Consider the following 26,234-nt stretch of genomic DNA (forward strand, 5'->3'; position numbering starts at 1 on the left):
CATCTCCGCCTCCAGCTGCCTGTTGCGCACGGCACATTTTTGACCTTATATAGGAAATAATAGGCGGTGACCTATGCAAATTAGGCCTTACATGCACGGGCATCGCAGTTGGCATTCATCAACCTAAGAACACCGGTGCGAACGATTATCCCTACTTAAGAACGTGTCGTGAATGCGGCGCAGTTTCCAACCCGCGCCTTCTTAAGTACACTTCTTAAGAAGACTTTTAAGAAGATGTTCGTGAATGAGGCCCAATGTTTGGATCGTTCCGTTGTAGTTGTAGCCTTGCTGATGGAAACATACAAGTCAATACATGACGTTTGGCGGGTGCTAAAAATAAGATAGCGTAGCTCCGCCCCTCATCCAGCACGCGCACTGATGCCGTATGCAGAGAAGTTAGAAGAAAATGAAAGTAAAAGCTGATTCCACGTCGGGACTGCTTAAGAATGGCGAAGACTTCAGTCCTTCGTCAAGTGTTTGCTTTGACTTTAGCTCTTTGCCTGGATGCCTGCTTGGTGTACGCGGTCGTGGTGGCGCCACTGGAGCGCACGCACGCGACCTGCTCGCGTCTGGCGTCCACGTGGGCGTTCGCGCTGCTGAGGTGTCTGGCTCTCACCGCCGCCACGGCGGCCGCCCTCGGTGGCCTGCCGCCGGCACCGGCTCGCCTCCTCGTCGCGCACAGTGCGCTTCCGGCCGTGTTGGAGACCGGCACCGCCGCCCTGCGCCTGGACGACAACCAGTGCGGAGTGATGGCGGACGCGCACTGCTGGCTGATGTGCGCCGGAGCCTCGCTGGCCGCTGGCTTGTTTTGGGAAGTCGTCGTCCCGGACTCCGGTGGCGACAAAGAGAAGCGAAACAAGCCCAGAGTGTTGTTCATGAGAGTGGTCCGCTTGTACAAGCCTGACTATCCTGTGATGCTTGCTGGCTTCCTGTTTCTCACCCTGGCTGTTGTCTGTAAATACACCATGACCATAACGATGATGATGATGAAGAAGGACAATACAGGCAGTGTCCCTAATAAAGTGACCTGAGCGTATGTGTTATGTGTGTGTCTCAGGTCAGATGTCCGTCCAGTTTTACACGGGGAAGATCATTGACAACCTGCGTGGTCATGACCTGCCAAGTGAATTCTTCTCAGCGCTGCTCCTCATGGGCCTCTGCTCTCTGGGAAGGTGCCCACCAACGACCACCACATGCCAGAACCCCCCGACGTGTTCTGACCTTGTCTTTTGTTCGCTCAGCTCGGTGGGCACAGGCTGCAGAGGGGGACTCTTTACGTGGGCCAGGAGCTCCTTCACGTGCAGAGTGAATGGCAAGCTGTTTGAAGCTTTGACCAAACAGGAAGTTGCATTTTTCGAGACCGTTAAGACGGGTAAGTAAGGTGACGACAAGACGGGAACAGACTTTAGCGCACTTCTACTTACACTTAGCCTTTTGAGTGCATAATGCAGTGGACTGTCAGTACAGATGTTGCACTCAGAACGGCCAAAATGGTGAGTGTGCGGTGATGGACACTTACCACCCTCAACAGTCGCCATCTTGGCTATGTAGCGGGAGGGGAGGGACTAAGTGGAGTGGTTTCAATTCACCGTTAAAAAGGAGAGAAGAAGAGGAAAAGAGTAAAGTGTAAGAAGGAGAGGTTCCGCAGGTCCTTCATACCGACCGCTGTCAGGCTCTGCAACACCTGCACCACCTGAACCATGTTGTAGTCACTATGTATTCTTTACTTTACTGTACTCTTTACTTGTCTTGCTTGCTTGCTGCTGTAACAAGTAAATTTCCCCGCTGTGGGATAAATAAAGTACATACAATACAATACAATACAATAAATATTAAGATGATCAGTTATGGTAAGTGTGCAATGACAATAAGGAAGGTACTAAGGAGCTAAGTACACAGTGGATATTGAAGTGTGCTGACAAAAGTACTTGATTTGAGACACCAACCTTGACAGAAATCAATCAACCATGAATAAGGTAACACGTCAGCTTTGTCTCAGATTGATTACTGTTGTTGCGCACTTACTGTACTATAAATGACGATCTCGCTTCGCCTGTCATGTTCTGCAGGACAGGAGCGAGCACTTCCTGTCCTGCGTTGTTATTTTGGTTTGCTGCACTTCCTGCTGGGGGGGAAGCTGCAGCTGCTTCACCCCAGTGGTTTGTTGCAGAGCAGCAATTGCAATTAGTTGTGTTTAAAAGCCCAGCGTCATCTCAAGTGTGGCGCTGGTTTGTTGGACCTTTTCTCTTCGCCCGTGCTGTCGATGCTGCCTTGGACTGTACGTTTTGACCCATCCTTTTTTCACCTCTGTCGCTTTCTGTTTATCACTGCTTAATTAAAAGACTTATTTCTCCACCGCCTGTCTCTGCATACTGGGGGTCAAGCACTCGACAGCTCCACAGCCAGAACTTGACATCCTCTTCTCCTTTTTGTCGTTTCTCTTTTCCAGTTAGGGTTAACTCAAAAAACTAAGTGTAAGTACACAAGTGGTCCAAATGACACACACTCGTCATCCCACTCCAAGCCAGTAGGAGGCAGTGTGTGTTTTAAAGTGCATGTACTTTGTGTGCAGGTGAAATCACCTCCAGGCTGTCTCAGGACACCAGCCTGATGGGGGAAACGGCGTGTCTCAACGTCAACGTCCTGCTGAGGAGCCTCATCAAGATGGTGGCCACCATGGTCCTCATGCTGCAACTGTCATGGCAGCTGACATTTTTAGTGTTGATGGAGGTGCCCGTCACTGGCGTCATACAGAACATCTACAACACGCACGAGCAGGTCGCGCACCATCTAATCAGCCCCCAAATTTACAGCTGTGCTCATTTTATTCCACGCAGAGTCATCGCTCACGTCTTTGTGGCTCGTTTTCTTCTCCAGCGGTTGAAGCTGGCCATACAGGACTCCGTGGCTGTGGCCAGCGACGCGGCCAATGAGATCATCTCGGGTATTCGGACGGTGCGGAGCTTCAGCGCAGAGAAACACGAGGCCTGTCACTATGACAACCGGCTGCTGGACACACACGCCCTCAAGACACGGCGGGACACCGTCAGGATTGTGTACCTTCTCGTAAGGAGGGTGAGATGTTGGTCATGTACGGCAGGGATTTTTGGAAATTGATGGGGAGGGTCTGATGGCTTGTGTGTGTGTGTGTGTGTGTGTGTGTGTGTGTGTAGTTGACAGAGTTGGCCACGCAGGTGCTGATGTTGTGGTACGGCAGGTTGTTCATCCAGAGGGGGCAGATGAGCACAGGTGACCTGGTCTCCTTCATCCTCTACCAGTCAGACCTCGGGGACAACATCAGGGTATGATCACCGAAGCGTCACTCTATCCCATAATACTCTGAGAGCTGAGATGTCGTCAGCTGCATTGTGGCTCACGTAGGCGTCATGTTAAGTTAAGGAAGTAGAACAAGTGGTCCACTGGAGCCTATCCCAGCTGACTTTGGGCAAATGGCAAACTACGCCCTGGACTGGTCGCCATCAATCACATACAGAGATTTTTAATCTGAGAATGAGATTTATTGGAGAATTACCTGCTGGCGACTTTCAGTTCTTCATGTTCTGCATTTTGTTCTCTTACCGTACCCAAAAAGAACCAAACCGTGACCTTCAAAGCGAGACTGGCGTCCCGTTCCACCCTTGATGTCTACTGATAATGTGTCCTGTCAGGCACTGATCTACATCAGCTGCAACATGCTGAACTCAGTGGCGGCCGCTGCTAAAGTGTTTGAGTATCTGGATCGAGAACCTCGGGTCAGCACCGAGGGGGAACTGGCACCCGATCAGCTTCAGGGACATGTGGTCTTCCGCCATCTGAACTTCGTCTACCCGACGCGCCCCGACGTACCTGTGCTACAGGTGGGTGACACGTCCTCGTTTGAACACTGCACTCAAGCATGAAAGAACCACCTTTCCCGCCAGGACTTCTCTTTGGAGCTGAAAGCGGGTCAGATGACGGCGCTGGTGGGCCCATCGGGAGAGGGAAAGAGCACCTGTGCCAGTTTGCTGAAGCGCTGGTACGAGCCGCTGGACGGCGAAATCCTGTTGGACGGGGAGCCGCTGGGATCCTACGACCACCGCTTCCTCAGCAAGAAGGTGAAAGCACAAAATGCCAACTCCCACACACGGTGTAATTAATGCGATTGCTCCTCCCACTAGCTGACGAATCAGCATGAGTCCTTCAGTAAAATGGCGTTCATGTGTGATGCAACCCGTTCAGTAAAGTCGAAGAAATCGTCATCATTGTGAATCAAGATCGTAATTTTTTTGTGCAGCCCTACTTTGAAATGCGCACCAGTGCCACCTACAGGATTTGAATCAAACAGCAACAACCTGAACGTACAACGGCGAGGAATGGAACTCCCACGTTGGAGCGGCGTGCGCCCGGCTTCATTCCAAACTAACCTGGGGGTGTTTTGACAGATCGCCTTGGTCAGCCAGGAGCCGGTGCTCTTCTCTGGCACCGTCAGACGCAACATCGCCTACGGGCTTGATGACTGCTCGATGGACGCCGTCCGGGACGCGGCTCGCCAGGCCGACGCCCACGACTTCATCACGCAGCTGGAGAAAGGCTACGATACAGGTGAGCGTGTCCGCTTGTGAGGAAGGAGAGGAAATGGAGGCTCGTGTTTTGAGGCGTCTTTCCCCGCCGTCTCTCAGATGTGGGGGAGGGAGGCAGCTTGTTATCCAAGAGCGAACGGCAGCGGATCGCGATTGCTCGAGCGCTGGTTCGGCGGCCACAGGTCCTCATTGTGGATGAAATAACCAGCTCCCTGGATGAGCACAGTGAAAACAAGGTATGTCAACACAAATGCCATCAATCCAAACTACAGAGAAAGTTTGCAAGCACTGATGAAAAGGCTGCATTATGGGACACAAATGACTCATGTTTCTGTACCAGCGTGTTGTGTTTACTTGTGTTTTGGTTTTGGATGAATGTCAACAATTGGATGTCGCCACTAAAATGGAAGTGGGCACTGGAACTGCAGTCTAAGTCCATCATCTCACCGGTGCACAGGTCCTGCACGCCCTGGCGAGTCGCCCCAACCAAACCCTGCTGGTGATCGCTCACAGACTCAAGACCATCGAGAAGGCCCGTCAGATCGCCGTGATCGGCGGCGGCAAAGTTCAGGAGCGGGGAACGCACCGAGAACTGCTGGACAAGAAAGGGAGCTACTGCAAAGTGAGAGAGAAGCTCGCCACAGCGGGAAGCTACTGACGGGCTCCGTGTGCCGGACCAAATATTATTACCGCTCAACTACACGGTAATAACATCCAGTACAAGGACGCCATCAATACTTCTGTCTTTAAGCTTCGACACAACGATCATAAATGGAGAAATAAATACATTCATACATATACCACACTTGTTTTGTTAAAAGGATGTACACAGGAAATATATTCATGATAAAAATAAAGACATTTCATGCTGAATTCAAATGTCCTCAATTACAAAACTTTGCCCACATTTTGGATGAGAGTTCCTGATCTCAGTCATGGTGGTTGTGTTTCTGAAACCTTTACTAGCATTGATGGATGTTTCCCAGCCCTATGAAACCAAGGTGACCAAAGTCATGCCAACATACATCTGGAAATGTACAGCTCAACCCCAAATCATTCATATCCTGCACACATTTTCAATGATTAGTTGCATGGCAAAAGACTAAGTTGTGTTTGCGTGACTCATAACAAATATTCACCATGGTGTGGCATGATATCAGGGTGCAAGTCACTGAGTTGGCATGTGTTGAGTTGCCACACTGGCGTTACTCCGCACAAGTGCTGCACCATCTAAGATTTAACTACACTTTTTAAAAAATATATACATAAGTATGCCGACCGGTCCAAACCCAAATGGCTGACTTCCTGTTTGTTTTGGAACATGGGTTCTACAGACTTTTTTGTGCAAACATTTCCACCAAATTTCACGACGATCTGTAAAGCTGGTGGTTTTAAAAGAATCTATAAGGTGACTTTTGGGGGTTCCTGTTCGGGACCCCTGAAATTGAAACTTGCAAACTTTGGTGACTTTTCATTCATGTTAAGGTCCCCAAAATGCAAGTAAAGTTCGAGCATCACAACAATAATAATAATTTAGTGTTGCTTATACTGACTGAAAAGTCTGTGTTGGCTTCCTCTCGATGGAGATTTGCATTGGATGGTTTACATTGAAGTAGCCTTGTGTTTCCAACACATGCTGACACAAACACATTGATTGTGTTTGCCTAAATCCTCCCACACAAACCCGAACAGTTTATGAGTTGAAGATGTACACGTGATAAAAAGTCTGCCAAGGTTTTTGACAGTGTGCCAAATGTGGCGAGAGGGAGCGGCGTGGACACGCCTACCAAAAACATCACCCATCTCAAGTCTTGGAAGCTGCGATGCAAAATGGCCGACACAAACTTCCTGGCAGCGTGGGTGGTGTCTTTTGCCAACATTGCCTGCACTCGCACGTGGGAAAGTCCCTTCCCTGTGGACTTTCACTTTCGTTTTCCTTTGTTGAGCGACGCCAAGATGGCGTCTTGTGACTGAAACACTTCGTTGGCCCTCAGCATGAAAACATGTGTGCTCATATATCCAAGGCGAGGCATCAGTCCTGCTACTTGTTCACGAAATGCTCCTTCCAGCACCATCTAAGTACTTTTACAGAACATGGAGGGTGTGAATAAAGACCTACAGCCTGACTTATATGAGCTACGGGTTAACAACTATTATATTATTACACATGCACAGCCTAGGTGTACTATAATTATAGCTAGCCTGCAGTGACGTGGTTAAATAAATCAATATATTCATTCATTGGATTGTATTATAGAGTATGGTAGCATGCAAATATATGATTCATATATTCCTTCAGAATGAATGAAGTGAAGCTCATTGTTGTCCAGTTGAATGTACAGAAACGTTTGTTGCAAGCTCCATACAAGATGACAATCTAACAGCAAAACGTTTGCCATAAGACGCTTCCGTGCCTTTCCCTCTGAGCTGAATGCATTGCGTCTGTGTCAGGGCATCACTGAAACTCTAGACTGAAGACAACAACGCAGCACGCTGAAGCTGTTTGGGCTTCTGATCAGCGTTACTGATGCAAACATGAAGCTGGCGTCCTGTCGCCCTTATTTCATTTGTGCTTTACTTGCGTAGGGACGCGTGATAAAAAACAAATTCAGTCTACACTAGCAAGCCTCCTGCCCTGTTCTCTCGTATCACCCACGTGATTTCTGTTAAAAACTCAGGCCTCAGTGAAGATGACAACCAGGGAGAGCTGAAGCGCTGCTCTCGTGCGCCATCTAGTGACGGACACAAAACAGCCTCCAACATATGAAGGACAGATCTCGGATGCCTCCCAGTGGCATAAAATATATCATGTAGTACAACGTGATATCACCCTGACTCAGCAAAAAAGCCCTCAAGTCAGCATTGAACGGTAGGATAAATAGGATAGAGTGTTTTTGTGTCCCGTTCATTTCAAGTCAAAGCATTGCACCAAAAGTGCTATGATTTGGTGTTGAACCAACAATGTTTAAGGACAGTATGCCTCAAAAGTCAAACAAGACTTGGAGTTGAACCATCATCATTCACCTCAGGGCCGCGGGTAGACAAACTGAAGAGTGCGGAGGCCATGTTGATATTCTTCACATTCTAATTCATCAAAAGGGAGGCTATGTGTGAGTGTGTGAGAGGAGGCAAGATTTTAACATGAATTTTAAGTAGAATGGAAAAATACGAGGCCGCACGGTGGTCTAATGGTTAGCACGTTGGCCAACACAGTAACAGCTTGGAGATCGGGAAGACCTGGGTTTGATTCTCCCCTGGGCATTTCTGTGTGGAGTTTGCATGTTCTCCCCGTGTGTGCGTGGGTTTTCTCCGGCTTCCATTCCTCTTGTCACATTCCCAAAAACATGCAGGTGAGGTTAATTGGTGACTCTAAATTGTCCGTAGGTATGAATGTGAGTGTGAATGGTTGTTTGTCTATGTGTGCCCTGCCATTGGCTGGCGACCAGTCCAGGGTGTACCCCGCCTGTCGCCTGAAGTAAGCTGGGATAGGCTCCAGCATGCCCCCCGCGACCCTAATGAGGATGAAGCGGTATAGAAAATGGATGGATGGATGGAAAAATACGACCTCTTTATTTAACCGAGTCACAAAACAATGCCGGTGCATTTTGAAATGTTTAATGTCCCACAAATCGAAGCTAAACAATATTATTGTCAACATTTTTGAGACCAAATAAACTACTGTTATAAGGATAATTTACAATAATAATTTTAAAAAATATATATATATAACATAATGATGTCATATTTCCTTTAATATATAATTTTTCACTTTGTAAAGTTGCAGCATTGGCGTTTGTGACATGTATGTTCTCACAGGCATATTGTCAAACGTTTGCAGCATTTCTTGAAATGCTGGCTTTTCAGCTGTATTAAAGAGCAGCATTTCTTGCACCGTTCCGTTTGTATTTACTTTGTCGACCAAACGTTTCAGTTTGTGTTGACTGTCAGAACGAAGGCGCTGCAAAAAAATGTGCAGTTTTTTTAAATTCAGCGTACTGGCTTGCTCGTGCTGATAGGCTCAACTTGCTCGTTCATATTCTCACACAAGGCCTGTGGCTTTTGGCTTTGCAAGCATTTGTTTCCCTCTTAAATTCTTCTAACATTAGCTTTCATTGTTCCTCACAAGGCTACACTCTTTTGCTGTGTGCGCCACAGACCTCAGACAGGTCATGACCTTAGGAGAGTCAAAAGATGACACAAATCAATTGATGGTAGTCACAGAGTCAACAACCAAAAACTATACATTTATTTGTTACTCCTAACCGTTTATCAATAAAGTTCATTTAAAATGAAAAAGGCATTTCATAAATATTAATTGATCAATATCATACAGGATTTACCTGTTTTTTTGTTAATCGTCATGTTGACAAAGGCAGTTTTTTTGGCGAAATAAAACAACGCAAGCTTCCTGGGGCACAGAGACATACGCTACAAAAGAGATTTGTTTCAGGATTAGGAAGCACATTAATCTCATGTAATCTCATTTCATGTAAGTGATCTTTTGGATTCAGAGCTTCCTGTTCCATAGCTGCTTTGTCAGGTAGAGAATGAAACAAGCCGCTATTGATCGCTGCACGGATACTCTCTCCACCAGAGGAAAAAAAAACATCCATTCAGATGGTAATGCTCACTTTATTTGAGAGTATAATCAGGTGTCACTGTATCCACACACACACACCCACAACTTGTTTTGCATGGGCGCATAACTAAGTCGCAGTTGTTTCCTTATGACCACTTTCTTTACGTCTAATCTGATGCTCATTCTTTGTCCCGAGGGAAACATCAAATCACTATTGACATCCTCTGGTCAGCAGCGCCTGTCTCCATAAATTCTACTTTGATGGCTCAGCATGAGCGAGTGCATCAAATGCACAAACTTCCAGCATTTGGGCTTGATCAAATAACACGCTTACCAGTAAAAAACACCATCACTTTCTCCAAGAGCGTGGTCATTAGAAAAAAAAGGCTTTTATAAACTGCTTTCACGTTGGATGACTTGGATTGTGAGTGTGGTCAGTGACTGATGCAATGAGAGACACACACCAGTGATGAGTCAGAGTTGGCTGACTGTGATGTAATCTTCCATGCCCCCCTTTTCTGCCACTGCTTCCTGATATCCAGGTAGAGACTGGCTGGTGATGAGATGAGACCTGGAAAGAGATTTTCTATTTAAATCAGACACACAACATATCATACAGTGCATTTCATTCAATTGCAGCCAATCAAATACGGTGGCCGACAGGGGCAAACGCTCCAAACACTGAAATAATCCAAAACCAAACACACCTTAAAACAAATGCAAAAGAAAAATGCTGAAAATGCCACAAACACACGCAACCCCCCAAGAATAACCACATGAGAGAAACAATACAAGGTCACGGAACAAAACAGAAGTTTGCCAGGCTACCAGGGGGAGTCAGACCTGTTGGGATGACTGTCATTAAAGACTGCTTTTGCTTTTGATCGTGCAGTGTTTATGTGATTGCACCATTCTTTTATTTGCAGATTTATTTGAATTTTCCTCTAGTGGTTGTTTTATTGCTTTTGTTGTTTGGTTTTGGTTTATATCTGGTCATACTCTGACCAGCATCTGGTTATGAACAATCAGAATTAAAGCAAACACGGTGATGACCGATCGTATTTGACGATATTAGTCCTCACAGTTTGTTTTTATGCATGTTTTGTTTCACAACTGAAATGGAATATGCATAAAATATTTATATAGCCACCGAAAATGTAATACCTTTTTTTAATTAAACACAACTAATGTTTTAATCGTAGGCTGGGGAGTTTACTAAGCATATTTTTAAACCCCATCGTCCTCCCAGTAGGAGCTCATGTTGGTTGTTTTCGAAAGGAAAAAAATAAACTGTGCCTCTCAGGCCGCCATTGCAGTGACGCATGCGCAGTGCTTTGTCGCGACGCAACACCCACGAGCTCGTCAGCCGTCAAATATTGGAAGAAAATGGACGCTTCTAACTTCATTTTGCCTCTTGTAGACATATCAACTTTTAGAGACGCTCGGTCGTAGAAGAATTACATTGAAACAGCGTCGGTGTTCACACACGCTGCAGCCCTGCCGCGCTAACAAAAACGCTTAAAACGGACTTGTCACGTGATCAATCTTGACCAATCGCCGAGAGCCAAGCCCGGCGGAAACAAGTGCTGCTCTTTGTTTGGACTTTTTTTGGGGGGGCGCGCGATCATACTTTCCAAACTTGATCGATTTCGTCAAGAATAGATTGTGGCAGACGCGCGTGGGACGCTTCTTAAAAAGGACACGTCGTGGGTCCATTTGTGGTGGCGTAGTTTGAGTCAAAGACGTCCTTGGCGCTGTCTCGTCACGTGACTCCCCTCCCCCACCCGTCCTCGAGAATGGGAGAAGAAGGCGGACATGTTGGAGGGAATGTGTTGGTTAAAAAGTATCCAGTTGGAAGATAGGAAGATATTTTGACGACAGGCTTCGCATTGTCTTTGGACTTAACAATCGGCGTTTGTAATTATTTTATCATTACGACTTTGGTGGTATACTTTTGACATCTACTTATTTGTATTATTACTTAAACGTAACATTTGTATGCCGAATTTTATTTTCTACAGTTTGTCAGTGGAGATTTTTTTAGTTGTCGCCGTCTAGATTTAGTTGTACTTTTCAGGGCATGTTGAGTGATATTGTTGAGAGGCTCTAACCTTGGAGTGGGGGATGGGCGCAGGTGATTGAGCAACCGTTTACACTTTGTTGCTAATAGTTTTTGTTTAGTTGACTTCCAGTTTGTGTGCATTGGTCCTATCAAATGTTTGTCCTTAAGGAGGTAATGTCTTGTAGTTGTGTAACACCTTCTTGTAATCTTGAAAGCGGCTTCCAAAGTAGTTTCAAGGCTGTGATAAAATTGCTGCGACATTCTGTTGTTCCGTGTGCCCTCATGTGTATTTCGCTGTCGTCTGATATGTTGATGAAGGCTTCATTGGCTAAAGATGTTAGAACATGTCTTTTTTTTTTTTTTTTTTAACCATTATTCCCTTTGTTCACCACGCGGGACTGCTCTAGCCTGTCCTGTTTCGTGTTACGCGTGCTACAAAAACGAATAATGGCGTAGTGTCGGTGCGTTTATGACATTTAAAACATGTTTCTGTGTGTTCGGTGGTGGTTTATTGCAGTTTCTGCGTATAATTCGACGATTGAACATGACATTGTCGTGCTTAAAGATGGCGACCGGCGTACCTCTGCGCATGTAAAATGCGGCTCTTCTGGTAAGTGGGGCGGGGCCAAAGCGCTGGGATTTGCGCGTGACCCGAAAGCTCAACCAATGGGATTGTAGCTGTAACCTCAAAAGCCCGCGTTGCTTGTCTATTGGCCAATCACCGCTGTCGATTTGCATACATTGGCGTAATGTAAGCTATAGAGGCACTTTCCACGTCCTTGCAATCAGTGACTGTGGCCGTTTTACCGAAAAGCAAAGCGTATCTTAAATCCGAAAACAAGTCTTGATCAACACCGATGTGCAACTTTACAGTAAAGAGACTGCTTTGAATTTGTGGAATTCAAAGACTTCACAGGCGTTGTCGGGTGTGGTGACGTTGACTGGCAACACCAGGAGCCAATAGAAACTGAAAGGGCGTGGACGTTTCGAGCACGCGTGGCCAATCGGGTCCGTTGTTGGTCTATAAAGTAGCGGGTGTAACTATTCAGGCGCCATTTCCACGAAGCAGGAGAGAGGAACGTTTCCACTGGAGGGAACCGGTAATACGAAACGGCAGAGGAACGGAACCGGATCCTGGCTTGAGTTTAGCAAAACACAATCCGGATCCATCCTGATGGATATGGCCGTTAACCCGCTCATTGACAGGTATCTACTGGTAAACTTGACTCTAAGCTTCTCATCGGAGGCAATATTTTGAACTCTTGTCACATTTGGTTCCTTTTTTTGACGAGTTGTCGATGCCGGTGTTTGTGGGTGCAGACATTGCTCAATGAAACCAGAAGGTTGAATGGAATATGGGCTGGGCGCGGAGTTTATGACGAGGGACTTTAAAAGTGTGAAATTTGGACTGTTAGCATGACGCCGGCGCCATATTCGCAGCGCCTCAGTCAACTGCTGATGATAGCCTTGCTAGTTAGCATTAGCCCACCGTAACCTCCTCGTTTACATTCGTAACCCGGCCACCATCATTTCCAGTTTGTCACCACCGTCGTCTTACTGCTGCTGCTGTGCTTTGGAGGTGCTGGTCTACGAATCGAGTGTTGACTGCTCTGTGATGACAAGTCGTTGTGATCAGACACCGTTATTGCTTTATCCGCAACCGGCTGTGCTATAGTAGCAAAGATGTAGATAACCAAAAGCTAATGATCAGGAAATCAGGACCGCCATCACACTGTGGTGGTATTAGTTTGGGTGGTCGGTTGCTTGGTTACAAAGCCCGGTGTCACTCTCAAAACTAGATTGTTTTATTTCCCCACTTGTTCTTACTGCTTTTTTTCAATTCATGTTTAATACCACTGTTTTGTTGTACCTTCAAAAAATAATAAAGTACACTAACTGACAAATATGTTTCCAGATGCTGTATCATTCAAAATTGATATGAAAAACTTACACAGATCATGATTCGGTGTAGATAATTCATTCAACTGCCAAGTCAATGCATGGTTGATGAAAGGGAAGTGTACTTGTAGTGATGTAAACTACAACTACTGCAGAGTGGCAATAAACACTTCTTCCAAGCCACAAATGTGTATAAACCTAAACAGAACCCGAATCCCTGAAGCCACATTTTAGGTCAAAGCACCGGTTCCTGTGACAAGATGCATGCACCATGCAGACAGTCTCAAAATGCTAACTGAAAAGTGAACACAAGGTGGCATCCTGATGTTTGTAAATCTAAACAGCGGTTGAGTCATGACTAACATGGCAACAGAAGCTCCGCCCTTTGGGAATAGGGGGCGGAGACTGAGCTGACTAAACAGGCTGGTAGTGGCCCAGTTCAAGGCACATCATGTGACCTCAATTTAAACTCCAGGGGTTGTCTTTGAGGAGTAACCAGGAGCATATGGTCTGATAGGATTACAGCGAGTGTCAGCAAGGGGGCGCTGTTGATCAGAACAGAAACATTGTTTTAGGCAGGAGTCTCTAAAATTAATGCATCTATAGGATTGGAATATTATGTACGCTATTAAAAGGAAGTAAATAGGTTTTCAATCAGTTGCAAAATAACTCGCTGTATGTCAGCCCTGTTAAGATGCTACACTGTGCTCTCCGCAGCTCGCATGGTGGGGTTGAGGTTGGAATAATGGGGCTCACAGCAATGGACCAGAGTTCTGCCAATGCTGGCAAACGGATCCGGAAACCTTCCCTGCTTTTTGAGGGCTTTGAGAGTCCCGGAATGCCCTTGTACAGCCAGGCAACTCACTTGGGGCCCGCACAGCCTGCGGTCAAAGACCCTGGTCGTGCGGGGAAGATGACCAACCAGCTCCAGTTCCTACAGAAGGTCTTGCTGAAGTCTTTGTGGCGACACCACTTTGCCTGGCCCTTTCACGAGCCTGTGGATGCAGTCAAGCTCAACTTACCCGTAAGTACCATCCCTATGTAGACCTCCCCATTTAGAGGTGACGCTTCATGCAGCGTCTCTTTTCAGGACTATCACAAGATCATCAAGACGCCCATGGACATGGGCACCATTAAGAAGAGGCTAGAGAATAACTTCTACTGCAGTGCCAGTGAATGCATGCAGGACTTCAACACCATGTTTACCAACTGCTACATTTATAACAAGGTAGGATGGTTCACATCACTTGAGTTTACCTCTTGGACCGGTCCGAACATATTGCTGACTTGCCAAATGCTCCTCTCTAGCCATCTGATGACATCGTCTTGATGGCACAGTCGCTTGAGAAAGCTTTTCTGCAGAAAGTGGCTCAGATGCCCCCTGAAGAGATCGAGCTCGCTCCTCCCCCTCCGCGCAGCAGGTCCATCAAAGTGGGAAAGAAGGGCAGAGGTGAGGACCGACGCACGCTGATGTCAGACAATGTTCGACAATGTGAACATCTGTCTTTGCGCTCTCAGTGTCAGGAGGAATGACCACCGCTCACCAGGTCCCAGCAGTTTCTCAGTCTGTGTACTCGCCACCCACTCCGGACACCCCTGAATGCATCATCTCCATCCCTCCACAGACCATCTTGAACAAGAACCTCCAGTTGACCCTGCCAAGTGAGCACAGCATCCCCGCCGTGACTGGCATACTCCCCACGCAGCCCACTGCCAAGGTGAGACGCGCCACGTCGAAGATGGAAAGAGTAAAGACAAATGTGCTTTGACGCTACTTGTTTTTTGTTTTTTTTGGTTGCAGAAAAAAGGTGTCAAGCGGAAAGCAGACACGACCACACCCACCACCGTAGCCATGCCCATCATGAGTGCTGTGAGTGGCATGGGGATGGGGATGGGGATGGGTCACGACTCCCCGCTCACCCTCAGCGCTCTAGGGGTGGTGGACCACAACTCTGACCTGGGCCTTAGCCAGGGCCTGGCCCTCAGTCAAGGCTTGGGGCTCAGTCCAGGCCTGAGTCTCAATCAGGGCCTGGGCTTCAGCCAGGGCCTAGGAATGAGTACAGCCCACGGGGCGGTCACGATGGGTGGCAAAGCAGCCGCGGGATACAGGAGAGGAGTGAGCGGACGGCCCATCAAGCCACCCAAGAAGGATTTGCCCGACTCCATCTTGACAACGCCGGTGCGTCGCAGCAAGCTGACCCCCCAGCTGCGCTACTGCAGCGGGGTCCTGAAGGAGCTGCTGTCCAAGAAGCATGCCGGCTACGCCTGGCCCTTCTACAAGCCCGTGGATGCTTCCTCGCTTGGGCTCCATGACTACCATGAAATTATCAAGCAGCCCATGGACCTCAGCACCATCAAGGTAGAGAGCATCCTCTGTTTTCAACTCCATATTATCCCTTACAACGCATAACACGTTGAATGGCCCACAGAGGAAGATGGACAGCAGAGAGTACGTTGACGCTCAGCAGGTAGCTGCAGATGTCAGGCTGATGTTCTCCAACTGCTACAAGTACAACCCCCCCGAGCACGACGTGGTAGCCATGGCTCGAAAGCTCCAGGTAACTTGACAGCAAGTACAGGAAATAATGCTCTGTGCACAAAGTTGATGTTTTGACCCTTCCACCAGGATGTCTTTGAGTTCTGCTTCGCCAAGATGCCCGATGAGCAGCCGGCGCCCCCCAGCTCGTCCTCTTCCTCATCATCCTCATCTTCCTCGTCGTCCGAGAGTGAGCCGAGCAGCGAGGAGAGTGAGAGCGAAAGCAGCCAAAGTTCCGATTCTGAGGAGGAGCGAGCCAACCGCCTGGCGGAGCTCCAGGAACAGGTGTGCAGGCACAACACCCCCCCCCCAGGGCGCCCTTCTCTTGAGCGACTGTCTGACCCCGCTTTGTGACCTCTCTTCTCAGCTAAAAGCCGTCCATGAGCAGCTCACTGCGCTCTCCCAGGGGCCCATAGTGAAGCCCAAGAAAAAGAAAGAGAAGAAAGACAAAAAGAAGAGGAAGAAGGGCGACAAGCATCGGAAGCTAGACGAGGAGTTGATGCTCATTAAGCCTGCGAAACCCCCCAAAGCCAAAACCCCAAAGACCAAGAGCAGCAAGGCAACGGGCGTTTTGATGCCAATCAAAAAGGCTCCGAGCAAGAAAAACAGCAAGAGCAAGTGAGTACTGACACATGCTGGAAAATTTTGGTACTGCTCGTTGGTGACAACATATTTTAAGTCTTCTCCTGTGCCCCCACCCCTACTCCCCCAGGTCCAAAAAGGGTGGCATGATGTTCAACATGCCTCAAGCTGTCCCAGAACCCATAATCCCTCATTTTGACTCAGATGAGGAGGAGGAGACTGCGCCCATGTCGTACGACGAGAAGCGCCAGCTCAGCCTGGACATCAACAAGCTGCCCGGTGAGAAGCTGGGCCGCGTGGTCTACATCATTCAGTCACGCGAGCCGTCGCTCCGCGACACCAACCCCGAGGAGATAGAGATCGACTTTGAGACACTGAAGCCGTCGACGCTGCGGGAGCTGGAGCGATACGTCATGACGTGTCTGAGGAAGAAGCCCCGCAAGCCTTATGGTGAGCCGCATGGAAGCATCGACACAGCGACGAGCCGTGAAGCTCAAACAGATGTTTAACTTTAAACTGTGTCACCTTCAAGCAATAAAGAACAGCGCCGGGAAGTCTCGTGAGGAGCTGGCTTTGGAGAAACAACTGGAGCTGGAAAGAAGGTTGATGGACGTCAGCGGGCAGCTCAACTCTGGGAAGAAACCCCCAAAAGCCAAGCGTAAGGCGCCCCTCCCCCACTTCGAGTTCTCCATGTATCACATCAGTCATCACATTTTTTTTGTTCTTTATTCTGCAGTGGAGAAACCCGCCACCGAGTCCAGCACTCAGCCGTCACGCCTCAGCGCCAGCAGCTCTTCCTCAGACTCCTCCTCTTCCTCCTCGTCTTCCTCATCCTCTGACACCAGCGAGTCCGACTCCGGCTGAGAAGCAAAAAGCTCCCTTTTTTTTTAAACGGGGGACATGTGACAGACCCCGCATGCACCACTTCCTGTTAAGTGGACTGGACTGGAGAGGCACAGCAGGCCAAGGTGGCACCAGGCCCGGTGGTCCGACTGTCAGACCAGGAGAGTTGGCGCCTTCCCGCCCTCGGCTCACTTGTCTGTCTGTGTGAGGGACATGAGACGATCGCTGACGGGAAGCGGGCAGCTCGCTTTGGTCCAGGGAGTTCCTCAGCAAGGGATGCATCATCTGGAGAGGAGCGCCGCATGTGTTAGGGGAGGGGGTGGGGGGGGGGGGATTATGGGTGCTAGAACCAGAGTCCGTTTTACTTCTGGGCATGATTTCCCTTCTTACCGTGTTGGCTGTCTTGACGGTGTGTAGATGTTCTGTACAGTTATAGAACAGTTGTACAGTTATAGAACTCTTTTCTTTTATAAAGAAGCATTTTACTTTTTCCCTCTGTGGGAAACTGGTGTGTTGCAGAAGCAGACGGAGAAGTGTGTGTGTGTGTGCGTGTGTGTGCGCGCGCGCGCGTGCGTGTGCGTTCAGCCTGGTGGAGTTTTTCATAGTTTTGACGCAGGCGTTAAAAAGGGGGCGTCCATGTTAGTGCACCGTGGATGAGTAGGCTCCACGTGTGTGCTAGCATGTGGTGTGCTGCTAAGTTGGTATTTCTCCTCCCATGTTAGTTTTCTGTTGCCCTGTACACTTTTTTTTTGCTCCCTGTGACCAATTTCCTAATAAAAAAAAAAAAGCTCAGGGGGTGCCCAAATTGTTTGTGTTAGCGTCATGTTTTGATTTGGTTTGGGGCGTCTGTGTAGGCTCTCAGTCGTACAGGAGTTGTCCATCGAGGAAAAGGCTTCTTGAGACGTCATCTGTACTTCTGTGAAGAAGGTGTCGGACGTTTCGCTCCTCTACACTGTAAAGATGAGGAATGCAAAGAGCACTACATTGGGGAAACTAAGCAAATGCTCCAAAAAAGGCTTTGTCAACATCGCAGGGACAATGCTAGTGGTCCTCAATCAGCAGTACATCTACACCTGAAAGCTAACCACCACTCTTTTCAGGACAGCGAGGTAAAGATTTTGGCCAAAGAAAACAGATGGTTTGAAAGAGGAGTAAAGGAAGCTATTTTTGTCAAACAACAGAACCCATCATTGAATCGGAATGGTGGTTTGAGGTTTAATTTGGACCCTGTGTTCAGCAGGTTACTGAGACCAAAACCCACAGCTCTTAGTCTTGCAAATGAGGTGGAGCCAGGGCCGAGCCAGAACAATAGATGCTAACGAGCCAGTATCAAGAGTCGTTCATACCCAATTCAGGGAGCGACACTTCCCTTTTATCGGAGGTGCTAATAACAGGATAGGATTATACCACTACTCCGCCCAGGCTTAGTGTAAGGAACCAATAGGAGGAGGTTGTTGGCACACCAATTCCTCCCACTCTTACTGTATTTAAGGCCTAAGCTACCAGCACTTATTAGTTTGCTGACGAAGCTCTTCGGATGAGGAGCGAAACGTCCGACACCTTCTTCACAGAAGTACAGATGACGTCTCAAGAAGCCTTTTCCTCATTTGGTTTGGGGGGTTTTTCTTACTTTGTTCAGCTGCTACCTTACGCTCCTATTACTCAATATAGTCGACATAATAGGAAATAAGACAATATAGACTCGTGCGGCATTGGGAGAGGCTTTTTTTTTTTTTTTTTTTTTAAACTACTGTTAGTTTCTGTGGTGGCTATTGTCTCATTAATGTAACATTGAGGCCGACTGACCATATATATATATATATATATATATATATATATTATACAACAGCTTGATGCGAGTTTAACTGCTTCATTTCAACTTGTGGGCTTGCCTTATTTATACTCCAATACTGTACATTATGTACACTTAGTTCCTAGTTCATGCAAGGGCTAACTTTGTCACACAGCTTCTGCGACGTCACGTGTTGTGGTAGTTATTTTTTAAATGAATGAACATAAATGGTCAACAACCATACTTCATATATGTAATATATTATGAGGTTGTTTTAAGAGTGACTCTTGTTAAAAGACTTGGTTAGCATGGGGACGTTTCTGTCGTCTTATGACATCCACCAAGACTGAACTACGTAAAAACCTACGCAATGCGCGTAGCGCAGACGTAAACATCTTATTCGGTTGCGTGTGATATACGTAAAAAAATAGAACAAAACACATAGAATGCGCTGATATTTCAATGTAAACAACCATAAACAGAGAGCAATGATGGCTTCATATAGAAGATTAAGATGGATTTTTTTTCTAAATTGTCCACTTGCACCATGGACATGATAGAAGAAAAAAAGATTATGTTTTTATTTATCACATTTCTATCTATCTTAATAACGTTTTTGGGAGTGGAGGGGAGACGTATTTTGCTTGCTGCTGTAAAATAGATCGACGGGTGGTGCAGATTACGCATGCCTAACGTGTGATTGCCGAAAAATAGACCGACCGGTTGGAGACGTTTTCTGCACATGCGTAGTACACAGTTGAACCGATTGCGTTCCGGGTACGTATTGCGCAGTGACACTGCGCACTCACCACTGTGGATAACAAAGTGAAAGAAGTGTCATTTAAAATGATTCACCGATGTTATCCAGTTAAATCATTCTTTATCAAATTCAAGTATGATGATTTCGATCTGAGACTGTTGTTCATCTGTTTTGGAAATGTCAATATACCCGTAAACCGTGGCAAGATTTATTTTAGATCATATCTGCTGTGATTTTGAGCTCCTCCTGCAAAAAGTCCTTTTTGGCTTCGTAAAGAATGATGCTCCAGCTGACAACGAATATTTTTTAATTAATCTCATTTTAATTCTTGCAAAATTCTTCATCCACAAACGTAAACTTGCCAAAGTGAAACCCCTTTTTTATGTTTTCATGAAAGACCTGAAGCTGTACTTCAAATTAATATCCTCTGCTAATAACAAGAAAGCTATCAAGACAGTAAATCTGTGCTCCCACTTCAATATCCTTAATTCAGTTTAATTTCCATTGCTCATGTCCCCTGGTGTATCTTACTTTCATTATTATTATAATTATTATCTTTATTTTTTATCTTTATTTATTTATCACTTTTCTGTTACGTTTTGATTTATTTAATCGCTGTTAATCGCAACCCCTTAATGCCGATGGTTTGATTCACTGTTAGTATAATTTGTAAGGTTTTAATAAAGTTGATTGAAAAAAAAAACAAAAAAAACATTGGCGATGTGTTCAGTGCAACATCCGGGTACTGGCGACTCGTACAGCATGCACGAGTGGGCGAGCGCAGTCGCCTTTACGCCACCCAGTGACAAGCTCTAAAACTACACAAACATGAAAAGCAACATGGCGGCCGCCAAACGTCTCATATCAAGGTTGGCTGTGGTCACCGGTAAATGAACATTGAAACACACCCTGTAGCAGAGTTTCTTTTGTCTTAGAGTAGACTTCACTGCTGAACACTACCAAATATTTAGACTTTCCTTCTTAAATAATGATCTACAGATACGATACGATTAACTTTATGCTGAGCTAATTCGCTTGCAAACAGTCACGTGTGCATTTACTTTTACGGACTCGTGTCTGTGTATTTTTTTTTTTAACTTTCACACACTTCCTGTGAACGTGAAAGTTTTTTTTTTTTGCAGTTTGCTTTCGCACATATTTTTTTTAAGTAGCTAATAGTGTGTTTATACACTTATGATTTGAAAGCAAGTTATCCATCAAAGTGTTTCCGTCTGCTCCGACATATCCCACCCAGGCGGGGGCAGCGGGATCGGGCGCGCCGTGTGCCAGCGCTTTGCCTCCGAGGGCGCCTCCGTGGTGGTCACCGACATCAGGGAGGAGTCAGCGAACGAGACCCTTCAAAGCCTGCCGAGTGACCTGGCAGGTCAGGGTCACATGGCGGCCGTGGCGGACGTCTCGTCAAAGGAGAGCATCAGGAAGCTGCTCACAAGCATCCAGGTGCGCCGCAACGCTCGTAAACACATCGAGGCTCGTTCGTTTTTTTCCTAGAGCGCGTCCTCCTCTTCTGCAGACTTGCTTCTTCCAGCCGCCGTCGGTGTGCGTGAACGCGGCGGGAATCACCCTGGACGACTTCCTGCTCAGCATGGAGGAGGACCACTTTGACAGGGTCATCCAGGTCAACCTAAAAGTACGTGTGATGTCATCACGGCGACGTGGTGGACGTGCTCTTGATGTTAGCGGGTGCTCCTGTGTCGCTGCAGGGCTCCTTCTTGGTCACTCAGGCCGTCGCTCAAGCTTTGGTGGCCTGTGGAGCCGCCAAAGGATCCATCATTACTGTCGGCAGCATTGTGGGCAAGGGAAGGCGCCACCATTTGGAGGAGCTGGCAGCAGGTCAAGATGGTTGCTTTATCTGTGTGGAATGCGTCCGCAGGTGGGAAACATGGGGCAGGTGAATTACGCCGCCTCTAAAGCCGGCGTGGAGGGTTTGACCAGGAGTGCCGCCAAGGAGCTCAGCAGGTGAGGAGAGTGCACGCCGCCGTCAAACATCAGGACTCAGCTGTCATACCATCCCATCTTTTGTGCTTCCAGGTTTGGGATTCGGTGTAACTGCGTGCTGCCAGGTTTTATATCCACCCCCATGACGGACAAAGTGCCAGAGAAGGTCATCAGCAAGGTACAGCACGCGTGCATGACGCTATGTGTCAATCAGAATATAGCCACGCCCCCAAGTCTTACTCTGGTCAAAGGAGGACCTCAAGAAGGGTTGCCCGCGGCACATTGTAACACATGGAGCCTCTACCGCCCCCCAGTGGCCGTTGGGTAGAATGCACACACTTTTGCTTGAATTCACTTGTTGAACAAATTTGACTTTATTTTTTCCGTGAGTGAAACTTCATGTCCCGTCCTGTCGTTTGTGTCCCAGATGAAGTCGCTGGTGCCTCTTGGGCGGATGGGCGAGGCGGCAGGTGAGTAGCTTTCACTTTATACAGGGAACATTTTCAAGGTTGTTGCTTAATTTATTGGTATATATGTTTATGTGTTTATGTTTCTTATGTTCTTATTCTTTCTTGTGTTTTCTTTCTTTTCTTGGGAGAATGAACAGAATAAGATTTTCATTGCATAGTAGAACTGCTGTTTTACTACGCACATGACAATAAAACTCTCTTGAATCTCTTGAATCTTAAAGGTCATTGAATGACACAACAGTGTAAGACCAGATCGACAAAATGACACAATTACAGTGTTCCCTCGCTGCATCGTGGATCACCTTTTGCGGATTCGCTCTTTCGCAGATTTTGAGTATATTTTTTTAACAGTGTATGAACGTGCATTGTTCTACGTCCTTGTGGTGTATCTATCGCTGCTCTGTTGTATGTGTGTTATTGTATTTACGACTGCTACCAGTAGAGGGTGTTGTAAACTCATGTCGAAGACATGTGCAGCTCCACGTGTCTCCGTATGTGTTTACGTGCCCACGAGCATATTAGGAACCCTCAGTAGACAAGAGCCACACCAGTCCTTGTTCGCCTTTACGGTGGGTTAGGCTTCCCTCATGACTTTATGCGGAAATCCGGCCAAGAGACCGTGTGTGACTTTATACTCTGTGCGGCGTCTGCTCACAATCTGCAATCGCAGCTCGAAATGACTTTAAGTCATTCTTTTACACCACAGGGACTTGTACCCTGGCAGGAGAATGTGCGTACAAAAGGCATGCTGAGCATGGCTGAAGACAACACAGGAAATAAAACACCATTTCCAATGCACACCAAATACCTACAGTATATACAAATGCAAATAACAGTTGGAGGTTTTTCTCAAATAACCCTTCCAATAATAAAAAAGACCATTTTAAAAAAGTACTACACAGTCTTGTAGTGCAATTCTCAAGTACAAAAAAATATTGCGCCAAACAGCAAGAAAACAACCAAAAAAGATGCTACTGTTTTCTTGTGCAAGTAAGAAGTACTGCTTTTTTTGTCTGAAGAAAACAAACAACTTGACTTGAGACACAACTTGTTTCAGGCTTCCTCTTAAAACTTCTGTACTTCAGCTGTGAGGATCTCCTGTTCGTCAGCCATTTTTTTCCGCATGTCTCCGTCCGCGTAGTTGGACAAATGTGGAGTGTGTGCGGAGCGGGAATTTTCCGCATGAAAAGGGCCGCTCGAGGGGGCGTGGGTGCGAAAATAATGTCATTCGTCCGCACAGTCGCACGAAGCTCGCGGATGCGGAAAGCATAAAACAGGCTTTAGTCGCTAGCAGGCTAGCTAACTTTGTGAGCTGCTTGCTAACCACCAATAAACAATCGAAGAAGCAGATAAATTCATCTTCGGTTCAAGGAGTAGGATGAGGAGGAGGAGGACGCAGGAGCAATTTGTTTTAACAAGGATACAAAAACGCCACAGCAGAACGGCGCCAGGATGATGTGTCCAACCTAGTAGGTTGATCATTAAAATTCAAGTGAAATTTGAACTTTGAGAGATTTTAAACAAGAGAGAAAAGTGAGAATATGTTAATGCCTGAGAAAAGTGTATGAACCAGGGGTCACCAAGGTTTGTCCTTGTGAGAGCTACTTTTACTAAATGAAAATGGCCAAGAGCTACTCATTTTTGTAACATTTATTTTCAGAGCTTATTTTAAACCCAAACAAAGCGAATATGCTTGTTTTACCAGAACATGAACAAAATGCTGGTGTCCACAACTCACATGTTGTATTTCACAATGCATTTCTTTCTACTGTTCTTTCATTATTAACTGAACACCTGAATGAAAAGCAGGCTTGCGGGCACCTCATGTGGTTGTGGGGGCTACCTGGTGCCCACGGGCACCACGTTGGTGACCCCTGGTATAAAGTGTATGGTGAGGGGTTTTACAGCCTTAAAATATCATTGTAAATAAAGTTGGCTACTTCGCAGATTTCACTTATTGCAGGCTATTTTGGGACCATATCACCGCAATAAATGAGGGAACACTGTACTCACAAGTCAATAGTACAAATAAGTTTAAAAAAAACTACAACTACTATTAATTCTCATTCAAACTCTGAATGTTTGCCCCTAAATCCCTCCTGTGTTCAAGGACCTAATCCCGGACTTTGTACACAACAACAACAAAAACACGTGTGAAAACAGATGAGAACTTTAAAGCTAGTATCTATCGATATTTGGATCGATCCCAAACAGGAAGTGAAATGTGTACTTACTGGTGTTATCCACTAGAGGTCGCTGACGTGTGCGCCTTTCTGGCCTCAGACGACGCTCGCTATGTCACAGGAGCCAGTATGGAAGTGACAGGTACACAAGATATGCACACCTTGCATTTACGTCCCTCGGTAAGAAAAAACAAACAAACTTGTCTTCCAGGTGGACTTTTCATGGGCTAAAGCTCACCCCGCCCAAGGAAGAGCAAACTCATGTTTGTATTATTTTCCTTTTGTGCCAATAAACATGCTGCTGATGAAACATAACTGTGGTTGCTAGTTTGTCTCCAAGTCTACGGGCTTGTTCGTCAGGTTCATGTTCCCAGTTCCCACACAAACCCTCGAGGGAAAAAAGCTATTGGCTGTTCAAATGACGCCTAATTTGCATATTCGACTTTTTCTGTGTCGAGACGACTGTTTCAGAAGTCCTCCATGAACGTGTTGAAGCTTAAAATGACCAGAGAATGGTGCTCAAATGCTACTCTTCCGAGTACAAGACATTTATTTAGATTGCTATGAACAAGACAGGAGGTGCACCGTTCCTGGAGGTACTGCAATGCCAGGTCGATGCGTGGGGTGGACGGAGCAAGCCCCTATTCCATCTCCCAGTTCCAAAAATCAATTTAATATATGGTCCCCGGATAGGGGATGTATCAGATATTAAACTGATAACAGATTGTTTCTCTTTTGAACATGTTTATTGTCACTGTTACAAAAATTCACCACATTTCAAAATATTTTTTTTAAAGCTGCCTTTTAAAATTCAATTATTTACAACACCAATAATTTAAGTAAAAATAAAATCAGTAAAATTCTGTAAAATTAAAAGTGTTGCAGGCAGTAAAATGTGTACAGTCCATTTTAAAAAGTCATAATAAGCTTCAGTGTCGTCTGTTGCAGAGGAGCGCAGTGAGTCCTTATCAATAGTGGGTTCACCCCACTCTCACAGACAGCAATTCTCCAGGACGCTGCCAGGATGTCCCGAGGTCCTCATCCTTCTTCATTTCTCCCTCCTTCCTCTCCAGGAGAGCCAGGCCGTCGCTGCCGAGACCTTTGCTGTGAAGCTCCGGGTGCCACCTCCGGGTGGGCACAGACGACTCTTCTTTGTGACTGTGTCCTCGGCCCGCCGCTTGCAGCTGTCAGAGTCGCTGTAGCCATTCGGATCACAGCCACGGGGGGGGGGTCTGTCTGTGCCTCCTTACCAGCATGTTGCAAGAGGTCCAGATGGCGTCTTTGATGGCGGCGAGGGCGAGCCACTGCTTTTCAAACTCCTTGCAGTTTAACTTCTGGTGGCTCGCCCCATAGAGAACAAGCTGTGCGTTTAGGACCTCCCTTGCTGGCAAGTCCGGGAAATTTAGGTCGCCGGCTGTCGCCCACAGGTCTCTGGCAGCACTGCACTCCCAGAGGAGATGCCTCACCGTCTCAGGGGCGCCACAACCCGGTCGGGGACAAGTTGAGTGCGCTGCCATTCCTCAGGAGTGCATAACGGACCTGACTGGGAGGACCTCGTGGGCCACCATCCATGCCAGGTCCCGAAGTCTGTTTGGGAGAGCCGGGTGGTTGACGTTGCGCCCAACATCTGTGGGCTCGCCGAGTGTGAGCCCGCGTACTGGACTCACCGGATCCCGCTCCTGCACAACAGAAACGACAGAGCGACGATTTTTTAAAACGTCAAAAGTTTCTTTTTCCAGATTAAAATGTCTTAAAAAGGTCCTTATAAAAGCATATGCTGGTGGTACATGGAAGGAAACAGGTACAGTTTGATCTAAGGGGATCAGTTTGAGCCGTCTTAAGTAGGAGCCCATCCGGTATCGTGCCAGCGCTTTTGTTTTGGGATTACTGGATGGGCTCATCGCACTCGTCGGGTGTAGGGACGTGTATCTCACTCCAAGGAACGTTTGGAGGTCTGGCACTCCTTTTCCTTTTGGTTTCTTCATGACCTCCCTCCTCACTCTCTCCCACTTG

The 26,234-nt window shown here is 46.9% G+C and overlaps 3 protein-coding genes and 1 pseudogene across 6 annotated transcripts; 3 read left to right on the top strand and 1 right to left on the bottom strand.

Annotated features, from left to right (window-relative positions):
• Window positions 1-376: 376 nt before the first annotated feature.
• tap2a (transporter associated with antigen processing, subunit type a) lies at window positions 377-5,432 on the top strand. Of its 3 annotated transcripts, none has more exons than XM_054763340.1 (11): window positions 377-954; window positions 1,058-1,172; window positions 1,242-1,372; window positions 2,573-2,778; window positions 2,878-3,066; window positions 3,174-3,302; window positions 3,669-3,857; window positions 3,921-4,094; window positions 4,422-4,581; window positions 4,659-4,795; window positions 5,017-5,432. In XM_054763340.1, the coding sequence occupies exons 1-11, from the start codon at window positions 447-449 to the stop codon at window positions 5,215-5,217; spliced, it is 2,139 nt and encodes a 712-aa protein (XP_054619315.1). In that variant the 5' UTR covers window positions 377-446; the 3' UTR covers window positions 5,218-5,432. The 3 variants fall into 3 exon arrangements, with proteins under 3 accessions (XP_054619315.1, XP_054619313.1, XP_054619314.1); XM_054763339.1 differs by having other exon boundaries at window positions 380-954; window positions 2,878-3,075; XM_054763338.1 differs by having other exon boundaries at window positions 1,058-1,372; window positions 2,878-3,075.
• Window positions 5,433-10,479: 5,047 nt separating this feature from the next.
• On the top strand, window positions 10,480-20,283 carry brd2a (bromodomain containing 2a). Of its 2 annotated transcripts, XM_054764160.1 has the most exons (13): window positions 10,480-12,406; window positions 13,817-14,123; window positions 14,190-14,327; window positions 14,408-14,549; window positions 14,618-14,646; window positions 14,725-14,817; window positions 14,901-15,458; window positions 15,529-15,657; window positions 15,726-15,920; window positions 16,003-16,253; window positions 16,348-16,667; window positions 16,750-16,875; window positions 16,954-20,283. In XM_054764160.1, exons 1-13 carry the CDS (start codon window positions 12,375-12,377, stop codon window positions 17,079-17,081), a joined length of 2,448 nt encoding a protein of 815 aa, XP_054620135.1. In that variant the 5' UTR covers window positions 10,480-12,374; the 3' UTR covers window positions 17,082-20,283. The 2 variants fall into 2 exon arrangements, with proteins under 2 accessions (XP_054620135.1, XP_054620134.1); XM_054764159.1 differs by having other exon boundaries at window positions 10,481-12,406; window positions 14,618-14,817; window positions 16,954-20,282.
• Window positions 20,284-20,367: 84 nt separating this feature from the next.
• hsd17b8 (hydroxysteroid (17-beta) dehydrogenase 8) lies at window positions 20,368-24,532 on the top strand. Its single transcript, XM_054764161.1, has 9 exons — window positions 20,368-20,498; window positions 20,868-21,070; window positions 21,144-21,260; window positions 21,334-21,427; window positions 21,502-21,589; window positions 21,662-21,746; window positions 21,996-22,038; window positions 24,289-24,363; window positions 24,433-24,532. The coding sequence occupies exons 1-9, from the start codon at window positions 20,441-20,443 to the stop codon at window positions 24,450-24,452; spliced, it is 783 nt and encodes a 260-aa protein (XP_054620136.1). The 5' UTR covers window positions 20,368-20,440; the 3' UTR covers window positions 24,453-24,532.
• Window positions 24,533-24,795: 263 nt separating this feature from the next.
• LOC129173720 (U2 spliceosomal RNA) lies at window positions 24,796-24,968 on the bottom strand (annotated as a pseudogene).
• Between the last annotated feature and the right edge of the window lie 1,266 nt (window positions 24,969-26,234).

This window comes from Dunckerocampus dactyliophorus, chromosome 20 (assembly GCF_027744805.1).
Source record: "Dunckerocampus dactyliophorus isolate RoL2022-P2 chromosome 20, RoL_Ddac_1.1, whole genome shotgun sequence".
Lineage (NCBI taxonomy): Eukaryota > Metazoa > Chordata > Actinopteri > Syngnathiformes > Syngnathidae > Dunckerocampus > Dunckerocampus dactyliophorus.

Coding starts and splice junctions, on each gene's coding strand:
- tap2a (XM_054763338.1), top strand. CDS start 447: ATGGCGAAGACTTCAGTCCTTCGTCAAGTGTTTGCTTTGACTTTAGCT. Junction 3,303..3,668: donor ACCTCGGGGACAACATCAGG/GTATGATCACCG, acceptor GTGTCCTGTCAG/GCACTGATCTACATCAGCTG. Junction 4,582..4,658: donor GGAGAAAGGCTACGATACAG/GTGAGCGTGTCC, acceptor GCCGTCTCTCAG/ATGTGGGGGAGGGAGGCAGC.
- brd2a (XM_054764159.1), top strand. CDS start 12,375: ATGGATATGGCCGTTAACCCGCTCATTGACAG. Junction 14,328..14,407: donor ACTGCTACATTTATAACAAG/GTAGGATGGTTC, acceptor GCTCCTCTCTAG/CCATCTGATGACATCGTCTT. Junction 14,818..14,900: donor CCACGCAGCCCACTGCCAAG/GTGAGACGCGCC, acceptor TTTTGGTTGCAG/AAAAAAGGTGTCAAGCGGAA.
- hsd17b8 (XM_054764161.1), top strand. CDS start 20,441: ATGAAAAGCAACATGGCGGCCGCCAAACGTCTCATATCAAGGTTGGCT. Junction 20,499..20,867: donor AAGGTTGGCTGTGGTCACCG/GTAAATGAACAT, acceptor TATCCCACCCAG/GCGGGGGCAGCGGGATCGGG. Junction 24,364..24,432: donor AGCCAGTATGGAAGTGACAG/GTACACAAGATA, acceptor CTTGTCTTCCAG/GTGGACTTTTCATGGGCTAA.